This window comes from Coccinella septempunctata, chromosome 1 (genome assembly GCF_907165205.1).
Source record: "Coccinella septempunctata chromosome 1, icCocSept1.1, whole genome shotgun sequence".
Taxonomy (NCBI): domain Eukaryota; kingdom Metazoa; phylum Arthropoda; class Insecta; order Coleoptera; family Coccinellidae; genus Coccinella; species Coccinella septempunctata.
Window position 1 is genome coordinate 47,045,860 of NC_058189.1, and position 11,265 is coordinate 47,057,124.

The 11,265-nt window shown below is 35.4% G+C and overlaps 1 protein-coding gene across 1 annotated transcript in view; it reads right to left on the minus strand.

The window, feature by feature from the left end:
- LOC123322782 (dynein axonemal heavy chain 8-like) overlaps window positions 1-11,108 on the minus strand; it is a 69,999-nt gene extending 58,891 nt beyond the window's left edge. The window contains 8 exon segments of the mRNA XM_044910801.1: window positions 333-661; window positions 968-1,079; window positions 5,398-5,816; window positions 5,975-6,149; window positions 6,690-6,852; window positions 7,243-7,423; window positions 10,544-10,680; window positions 10,903-11,108. Of these exon segments, the coding sequence (XP_044766736.1) occupies window positions 333-661; window positions 968-1,079; window positions 5,398-5,816; window positions 5,975-6,149; window positions 6,690-6,852; window positions 7,243-7,423; window positions 10,544-10,680; window positions 10,903-10,975 (1,589 nt within the window). The 5' untranslated portion in view covers window positions 10,976-11,108.
- Window positions 11,109-11,265: the final 157 nt, after the last annotated feature.

Below are 11,265 nucleotides of genomic sequence, written 5' to 3' on the forward strand. Positions count from 1 at the left end.
TAAATATACAGGGTGTATCCAAATAAGGTGTTCCAATAGGTGTTAGTATCACTGATTTGCTGTGGTTTGAGCCATATTTATTGATAACCAAAAATCAAAAGTTTCCGAGATATTTGAGTTCTTGTGTTTTTCAAAAAATTTCTTACCTTACTTCATTATTCGTCAATTTTTTCTACGTGGACCAAGTTTGATTATAATTTTGGAATATTTTCATCAGAAAAAGATATGATACGTATGAACAAAGCAAAATTATCCTGTATTAGATGTTGAAAAAGAATACGTATGATTTAAAAATTAGTTTCTTCGTTCTTCGATATCCGTCATTAACTCACCTGTTGCTAAGCAATCCATTCATTATCATAGAGCTGTCTTCCAAGGCCATTATAATATCCCCTGTTTCGCTACCTTTCAGTAACAATTCACCTCTCGATTTGAAATTCGAAAATGATAAATCAGCAATTGCCCAATCCGCAATGACTTGCTTCAGTTTGGCTTCTATATCTTTCTCCTTAACAGCGCTTATGCAGATATCTTCAACGTCGTCTTTATATTGAAGTAACGGCGCTTCCACTACACCCCTTAGAGTGAACGCTGGATTATCCACGTCGAAATTATAATGACAAACCTCTGATAGTCTCTTCCAATGACGCTCTTTCATGGCCTTCACAAATTAAAACAAGTAAAACGTTTCACATTGATACCAGATATTCACCAGAGAATTTTTATGAATCATCTAAATAAAAATGACACTTTGGTTTCTTCTTGAAATCTAATAAAAAAAAATTTGTCTAGGTTTGTAGATCATGCAAGAAACTGAGGAATCACGACAAAATGAGTAAATTTACAGATTAACAACTAAAACAATTAAACTGTGGACTGAACATGAGTTTCAATGCGCGAGTTTGTATTTTCCTCATCTAATTTTATCAACACTTACTATCGAATCAGTTCTTATATACTTATTTACCTTGTTGGTCATTAGCTCTAAAAGTGGGCATGTTTCACTGAAATCGTCGATTTTTTTCTTCAAATCTAAAAATGCGGGCCAATCCTTAAGTGCTTTGGGTAGTTTACGACATCTAGTTAAAGAAAGAATATTTAATTGATAAAAATCTATTTCTTTTGTAAAGAGAATTATGCTACATACTTAAGTGCTACAGTTAACAGCTATAAAATATGATACTCTAGAACCTAGGATGTATATCGTCATTTTCTTTCCGGTGAATATTTTATATATTTTTTTCTTTTTGCGATACTACGTGCCAAATCTGTAGAACGAAACATCTTTTGACCGATAAGATGAAATATTCCATAAAAATTTGTACCTACTTATTGAAGATGTAAAGGTATGATGGGAATAAGTCGAATAAGAAGCAGTTTGTACCCCCATATCAACGTAGGACACAGAGTGTCGACATCCAAAAGAAGATTAGAACAGTTCACTTCAATATAGAAATATTACTGGAAATTTCACATGATCTGAATTAGTGGCTCTCAAACTTTTCATCGTTACGAAAGAATTTGGAAAAACTCTTGGGTGGTAGTGAATGCTAAGACCGAATTCACTTCATTTGTCCACTCCACTATACTCAACTCCACTCCACTCTACTCCTCTTTACTCCACTCCACTCCACTCCACCCCACTCCACTCCACTCCACTCCACTCCACTCCACTCCACTCCACTCCACTCCACTCCACTCCACTCCACTCCACTCCACTCCACTCCACCCCACGCCACGCCACTCCACTCCACTCCACTCCACTCCACTCCACTCCACTCCACTCCACTCCACTCCACACCACTCCACTCCACTCCACTCCACTCCACTCCACTCCACTCCACTCCACTCCACTCCACTCCACTCCACTCCACTCCACTCCACTCCACTCCACTCCACTCCACTCCACTCAACTCCACTCCACTCCACTCCACTCCACTCCACTCCACTCCACTCCACTCCACTCCACTCCACTCTACTCTACTCTACTCTACTCCACTCCACGCTACTCCACTCTACTCCACTCTACTCCACTCTACTCCACTCTACTCCACTCTACTCTACTCTACTCCACTCCACTCCTCTCCACTCTACTCTACTCTACTCTACTCTACTCTACTCTACTCTACTCCACGCCACGCCACGCCACGCCACGCCACGCCACGCCACGCCACTCCACGCTACGCCACGCCACTCCACTCCACACCACTCCACTCCACTCCACTCCACTCCACTCCACTCCACTCCACTCCACTACACTCCACTCCACTCCACTCCACTCCACTCCACTCCACTCCACTCCACTCCACTCCACTCCACTCCACTCCACTCCACTCCACTCCACTCCACTCCACTCCACTCCACTCCACTCCACTCCACTCCACTCATATTTCTGGTTTCAACTTTTGATGAGCATAGAAAAATATAGCATCATATGATAACCAGTGTCTCTTTTTATAAGTCCTTTCATTATTATGAAAATTTATGAAATATTTCTTGATTTAAATTTTGTGAAAATTGGTAAAAAGCATAGAAAGAATGACATTGCCGGAAGGAGATTGCTTTTGTTATAGGAAACTCTATTTTTCTGTGCTCGTCAAAAGTTGAAACCATAGAAATATTGGGAAAAAGTGTTTTTGACCATTTTCTATTATTTATATTGATACAAACCATATGATGTTTTATATTTTTGAAATCAGTAAAAATTAAGCTTTCAAGAAATTGCGCAGAAAACTAGTGTTCCCATTTAAAAAAACATAACTTTGGGTCATAGCGCCGTAATTAAAAATCCTGCTAAAAATGCGAGCACGCCACTGGATTCTACGTAAAAAAGTGCCTGTATAATGTTTCAATTTCAGAGCTCTATCATCAGTATTAGCGGAGATATAAATTTATTTCGATATCGCCATTTTTCCAATTTTTGCTTATATCTCGAAAACAAAAGAAAGTGGCCAAAAATCACTAATACCATTGTAAGTTTCTCAGAAAAAGAGAACGAAAATGGGGTATCAGATTTTGTCTATCTTCTCTGGTTTGAAAGCTGTAGTGCTAAAACATCGAAATTTGCCCACCCTGTACAGATATATTTCAGATTGCACTATTTTAAGTAACGAGAAGTGAAAATGTAATTTTTCATACCCACCTAGACAGAGGATTCATAACTTGTAGGAAAAATTTGGTATCCTGATGAAAATTGAAAAGTTATGCTGAAATATAACAAGGAATTTTCACGTCCAAAAATGTCCTTTTTGCTATCTTTATAAATCTTGGAATATAAATTTATGATCTACTTTGCTATACAGGGTGTTTCCTAATTGAATGTCAATATTATTTGGCGTAATTTTTGGGCCCATTTTAAGAAGAAAACTTCATATAAACATATGTCCTAAACGTCTTACCTTTTGAGATACAGGGTGGTATTATTTAGACAGTCAGTAGCACGCCACTGACTGTATTCAACTATGAGCAAATTTGATATCTTGAATTTTTGAGTCCGACCCACGGGTTTCATCTAAAAAAATAAAATCTACGTATGTCTCTGCATGGTGATATTGTTATATGTATACTTCATTCAAATTTATTTTAGCAGTCGGTTGGCCATGAAATAATTTTCTCAAGTTTTTGTAACTAGAACGAAGTTAGGTTGGCACTCATGAAATGTCGTTAACGTCATAACGCCGTTGCCACTACTAATATCAATTTCTATTACGAAAAAGCCGAAAGTGAGACAGGGTTTCAGGAAGCTATTTAGAATTCAGGTCCGCTCATTCAAATAGTTATACCCTGATATTCTAAAATCCACAATACGTCAGACGGTAGCGAACATATTCAATGTAAGAGAATTTATATAATGTTTCATCTGAATCTAAGCGACTTATATTTCAGCCGTATATTTCCACAATCAGAAAGATTGTGAATGAAGAGGATGACAAAGAATTTCCTTCTATTGGGAGACCCAAAAAAGTGGTGGCATTTGAGAATTTTATGTTTGAGTGTAAATGCGAAAAGTTTACTACAGGATTTTCCATAAATGTCATCGGAGAATAAGTTCCCTAAAATGGATTTTTCTATTTTTCATTTGACTTGTCCTATACAATGTAAATGTCTTAAGGTACCAATAAATACCTAATTATTGTTATAACATCAATTTATTAAGATGAATAGCCACAAATACGCGCAAGTTGCCCTGTTACTTGTTTATTCATGTGAAATTTTTGTTCAACGGAGAAGTTGCATCTTAACTTGAAACTTCCTTCAATTCCTTTTACTTATATTGATGCAAGATGATTTTTGTTGAAGAATTTAACATTCTTGTAATTATCTGTTAATTCCTTCGGGAGATACCCATTTCCGACCACTGCATCAAATGCATTTCATCTTCGGGTTGATATTTTTGAAATCTACAAATGATGTAAGCCAAAAAAGATAACGAACATTAACTCTCCTCAAGCTAGTGCATATTATGATATTATACTGATCTCTTGTATTTTCCATGCAAATAACTGGATTTGGTATGCCTTCAATCAGTTTGTATAAACTTCAATTATGTTCGTCACATATTTTCCGAAGAGATTCGACATTGTGATAAAATACATAATAACAGAAACTTTCACGTAGAACGGGCAACATAGCGTTGATTTAAAACCCAAAAATGTTTTGACAAGCTTCATAACCTCACATTTTCGTACTATACAGAGTGAAATGTGTCAAATTTCCATGGCCAACCGACTGCTAAAATAAAATTGAATGAAGTATATGTATTGAGGATATTATGATCATGCAGAGAAACGGTTTTTATTTTTTCAAGCGGAAACCGTGAATCGGATTGAAAAAAGTTAAGTGATCAACTTTGGTAAGAAATGATTGGGAATTTCAAAAATAATTTTTATTTCAGGAAAAATCTGTGGCGTACCATCAATGTCTGCCAAAATAGGTAGGTCAAATTACGTACGAACGCCACTGGTGGAAATTAAGTAAAAAGTGATACATTAAAAAATGCCTCTTGATTCATAGTATACATGTATGACAAATGTCATTGAAATATTCGAAGTGGTATTGTAGATATTGATAATAAATGATTTATTTTTGAAAACTTTACCACCCTGTATCTAAAAAGGTAAGACGTTTAGGACATATGTTCATATAAAGTTTTTCTCTTAAAATGGGCCCAATAATCACCCCCACAAATATTGACATTCAATTTGAAAACACCCTGTATAAAATGTCGAAAAGATAGTGGAAAGACCTCACACTGGTCAGATTTGAGCTTACGGTGAATGAGTCATATGATATTTTTGAATAATATACTACAATACGTTTAATTCAAACGACATTTTTATTGATAAAAGGAAAAATGAAAACCAAATAAATTAGAACAAATATCTTCTTTTGACTTACCTATTTTGGAAATCCATCAACTCATTCAGAATCTGTTCTATGTCAACGTCTGTCCAAAGTATATCATTATAGCCATCAATACTGTGATTGACAGCCAAATAGAGTCCGTACAGCTTATTCAACAGATTGAATTCCTTCTTCCTCTTCCAGAGTATGGGATATTCATTTACCTCCAGTCCAAACAGTCGCTCACCGCTGCTATACATGTCGTACTTCCTCCAGAGATCATCGAACCGATCTTGGAAAATCAACACCCTGTCACTCGCCTCTCTGGCTGACAATCCCGGTACCATTGGACCGACCTCATCGAAATCCTTATCGAATTTTTCAACTTCGATCTTGAAATTTTCCACACCTTCGGTCAATTCTTGGAGCAGGGGCCCTTGAAGTTGTGAAATGTTGGATTGGACCTGCTTTGCCTGTAAATTGGTAAGAGATTGCACTCTATCGAATATTTCTTTTTTTCTTGCTGCTGGGTTTGGCGAAAACAACTATACTTTGTTAGACTTTTTTTGCTGAGAATATTCATACGATTTTGTCATTTTTTTCAACACCTTAGGATACGCTTATGACTCACGTGATTATTCATATTTTCAAAATTAAATCTCAAAGTATCAATCCTTTCAATGTCCTCTTTCGGAGTGTCTATTTTGAATTTGTGAAAGACAGCATAAGTCTCTTCCATTAAATTAAGTTCCATATCCATTTCAATGAAGCGATCTCGTATAAGTTCAAGACATAGAAGGGCAGTCCTGAAAAATTAAGTTGATGCCGTTATGAGATCCTTGAATTTAATAGCGTTTTGTATTGATATGACTAGTGCTCCACTGGATCACAGAACAACAAGTGTGAAATAGGATATCTTGAAATTATATCTCTAGCACCAGTTTTACTAACGAAATTTTTCCTTACAGCGAATTCCATTGGTGGTGGAATTAGCTGCAGATCTTTTTGAATTATTGTACTGACATCAAAATATGCACTCTCACTGCACTAGTTTAACCAATGAAAGACATTTCAACAAATCTTAATTACAAGAATTGTTGAAAATGGCCGCATCCAGCTAGGCAATAAGAGTTCAAATATCTAAAAACATTTCCACAATATCGAGGGATTTGTTATTTATTTAGAAAATAATTATTTCCGGACCTTTGAGACTCTGACAATAACATCCTGAATTGTTAGAGGTATTTATGGAACACGTATGAATTATTGCTTTGGAAAATCAGAATCAATTCAACTGTGGAATTTGTCCATTTATTTAATGTGATTAATGTGAATATTCTTTTTACCTGCATTCATCCAAATCTCTAATGGGTTTATTCATGATTTTTTCTTGTGCTTTTATAAAATCCACCATTTCGTTCAATTTCTTCTTGTTCTTTTCGACAAGTTTGTTTCCCAAAATAACCTTCCAAGCATTTGCTTCTATTACAGCTGCTAATTTGAAATTTTCTAGGAAACAAGGTGTTCAGTTTTAATTTAAATGTGAATATAAATTGAATTCATACAACTACATTTGAAAAACTATTATTTTATGTACCTAATCGACTATTTATTTCTAGTTATTTATAAATATTCCCACTGGCTTGAAAGTATTGGAAATAGAAGTTTTGAAGAAGGAATGTTCTTGAATCAAACAATGATGATTCTGAACTCTCAAAGCTCGACTAACTTATTGTAAGAACATTTTCTAGTACTATGAAATGAATTGTAGTGCCTACAGTGGAATTTTATTCAATGCAAAGAAAAACCTTTTCAAAATTTACCACGCATTTTTTGATGATGTGAAAAATTTCGAAATTTAGTTGAATATTTTTATTGTTATCCTTAAAAAATTATCACCTAGTGATATTCTGATTGGTCCCACCTCTTCATAATCAGGTAGACTTTTCAGAGCATCAATTTCCGCTACATACTGCTGAAACCGTTCCACAATTTCCACGGTAAGAGGGTTGCTTACACAAAATTCTTCGATTTTTTCTTCTCTGTTCTCGGACCAAATATACGAGTATTTGAGATATTCCTGTAGATTTAAATATGTTTCGAAATGGATTATTGCAATGATAACTACTTGGGCTATATACGAGGATATTTTGAAAAATTCTTAGCCTACTATGGAACCAAACAAAATTTCAATGTCGAAATATTTTATTACTCAACATATTCTCCTCTTATGGATACATTTATTACAGCGAACCTGCAACGTCTCTAAAACTTAAAAAAAAAATGTTTCTTCTTGCTCTGCAAACCAGACCTCCACAGCTTTTATAACCTACTCGTTGGAAGAAAATTTACGGTCTTTTAAACTTCTTTTCAGTTGAGGAAAGAGATGATATTCGGATGGAGCTAAATCTGGTGAATAAGGGGGGGTTCTAGTAATTCAACCCTACATCACGAATTTTTTGTATGGCAACATGAGATTTGTGTGCGTTGTCCTTCAAAAAAAAAATACAAACAAAATAGCTTTCCGCATCTTTTGGTCTTTTCTCTTCAGTGGTCAGTAATGTCGAATAGTAATCTCCGATTATTCTTCTTTCCTTATCTAGAAAAATCAATCATGATTTACCCATGGCAATCCCAAAAAACTGAAGCAAGAACATTTCGAGCAGAAACTTCTTAGGTCTTGGAGAACCAGAGTGTCGCCATTCCATCGATTGTTGCTTTGTTTCTGGATCGTAGAAATGCACCCAAGTCTCATCCACAGTAACAATTCGGTTTAAGAAGTCTACATCGTTTTCAAATCGGAGCACAGATCCCACGCGATGCTTCTACCCTTGCACGCTTTCGGTCAACATTCAAACATTTGGGGATCCATTTTGCAGCAATTCTTCTCATGTCCAAATTGACGTGAACTATATGATGAACGCGTTCGTATGAAATATTCAGTGCTTCATATCCGTTTTAGCCCAATTCGACGGTCTGATAAAATCATGTCATGAACTGCATTATCGATGCATGCATATCGGGTATGCATATCGATCCATTTTGCAGCAATTCTTCTCATGTCCAAATTGACGTGAACTATATGATGAACGCGTTCGTATGAAATATTCAGTGCTTCATATCCGTTTTAGCCCAATTCGACGGTCTGATAAAATCATGTCATGAACTGCATTATCGATGCATGCATATCGGGGATGCATATCGGGTACTGACACAGAAACTGGCCTTCCCGATCGGCCATCATCTTCAATGGAAAATTTACCTCTTTTGAAGCTTGCAGTCTAATTTTTCACGGTCGCATACGAAGGACATTGATCACCAAGGGTATTAAGCATATCTCCGTAAATCTGCTTACCTCTTAACCCTCTTAAATACATCAGGTACTTGATGATGGCTCTATACTCCTATTTTTCGATTTTCACAATTTCGGTGGACATCTTCTTTCTTTCAATTTATTGCGTAACTTTGGTTTACTTTTTTGACCTCAAACTTCACACTGACACTTCTAATGAGTTATTGTTCGTTGCTATGGTAAACCAATATTTTTTATGCATGGAACTGGTCTAGGCTAACTAGATATCAATACATCCTCGTAGATATTCGACCGAATAACCATTGAGTTAACAAAATCCAAAATCTTTCACAATCAGATTATTTCAATAACATTGAACTACGCCACACCAACAAGGAGTTTCACAAATACATTCTTATTCACCAGATGCTGATATACGGGGTCTTTTCAAAAGTGAGGCTATTTTTTGACAGAAGATAGAAGTCATCAAAATAATTAATTCCACCAAAGGTTGCCTTTATAAAATATTCAATATGGCGAAGATATATCCAACGGATTTTCGACAATATTCTATAAAATTTCAAGTTTAAAAGGTTATCGGAAAATCTAAACATAAACACAAGGCTGATGGACCCACATTGTTCACAATGTAGGTTCAGTATATCCGAGTCTATCTGGTCAATTGGTCACTTGAAAAAATTTTTGTTGCGATTTGAAGTGAAAGCAGTGTAGAAAGTTGAGACACTATTGAAAATGCTGGTGTTGAGAAACTGCTAGTACTGCTAGCCTGTTTCAACCCATTTTCATTTCGTGCAAGATTGTTGGAGGGCTGGAATAAAGAGAAGATTGTGATGACAATTGTGAATAATTTAGACGAATCTTATTGGGGATGTCAGTAATTATTTTCAACTTCTTCTTGAACTTCGTCATTCTGAAATCTGAAAGTTTTGTATTGGTTATTCTTGGTTGAACGCTTCATTTTGACCACTTCAACCTCCCGTCAAAGAAAGCCTCACTTTACGTTTCACAAGACGTTTATGGTTTCAGGAGATACCCAATTTATGTTCACAACGAATGAAGACATGGATTATGGATTGCACTCACACAACCTACAGGTTCTCTTGGCATTGGCAATGAAGCACGTGAATTTGGATGAGAAATGAAAATCCTTCTTATTTACAGATCAATCAAGAAATGGGTCGGTTCTGATCATAATATCAAAGTGTGAGAATGGTAACTTGCAATCGCAGTATAAAAGTAAAGAAAAAAGTTGCTGTTTGGGTTAGCACCGAACTAAACTAAGCAGCAAATGAAGTAGGACAGCTGAAAAATTGCCTAATTTTGACTAGTTATAACTTCGAAATCACTTTGAAGAAAATTGATTTTGACCTCGAGATGCGAAGCCTTATTTTTCGTCTACATATATGCCCCTGGCACAGATTATTTTTTTTTAAATCTCTCTTTTTTTTGTAGAGTGTGACAAATATTTTCGATTTTTGCTGAAGAATTTGATAATAGTAGAGGTCTCAACACTATGGAAAATGTCATTCAAAATTGAGTCATATGTCTCTTTATTCACGTCAATGCAATTGATCATTTCAATTATGAGATATACTTGATGCAGCAACCAACATAATAACATATTGATTCCCCAATATATTTAAAATTGAGTAGTGGAATTAATGTCTGTGAATTAAATATCAATGAATATGTTAACGGCATGCAGACAATTATTGAATTCTGAAAAAGTACACCTCCGGGCCCGGAGGTGTACATATATTGATATAAAATTCTAGCCGAAATACTACCGCTTCTATGTTCACACCCTGTGCAATAACAGGAGATTGAAAAAAATTACTCCAATTCCTTTTTCTCTATGGGAGGGAAATAGTTAAGATGAATAATTACCGAAATGATTTTCTTGATATCTGGCTGAAGAAGAAAAATTAATCCTTGTAAGCTCATGTATACACGAACAATTTCCTTGTTTTCAGTTACTATCTTATGATAATTTTTTTCCGGTACCACTATCTTGAATTTGGGATCTGTGAAGAAGAGTTTATGTTTATGGTAGACATTGATAACTTTTGAAACCCCCAATTGATGTTATCTATTTTACATTGGAGATTAGAATATATACTTCTTCAAATATACATAAATAGGTACTATGTATATTTGAGATGCTGCTGTGCAACATTTCAAGACCCAATCTATAATATATAGGAAAAAATATTATAATTTGATGCAACGATATAATATTGCCATACCTTTCAATACATTGGAGTCGTAGGTGAATTCTCTCTTTTGTCCCCACGAAGAATAATACATATTAGTTTCCATTAAATTGGCTATAACAGAGACGAAAACCGATTCTATTGCCTCCAAATTTGGATCGAGGACGATATTGGGTATCCTTAGTTCTAAGTATGTCTTGATAATAGCATGGTGATCAGTATTTAGAACACTAAAAAGAAGCAACACTGGTATAAAGATTATATCACCCTCAGAGGACGGTTCACCAGCACAAGAACAACAAGTTTCAGAATAACTAACATTTTTAATGATATTTTTCTCACAGCTTAATAACTTCTGATGATTTTTCATGTAATGCTGCTCCTTATTATTATTCA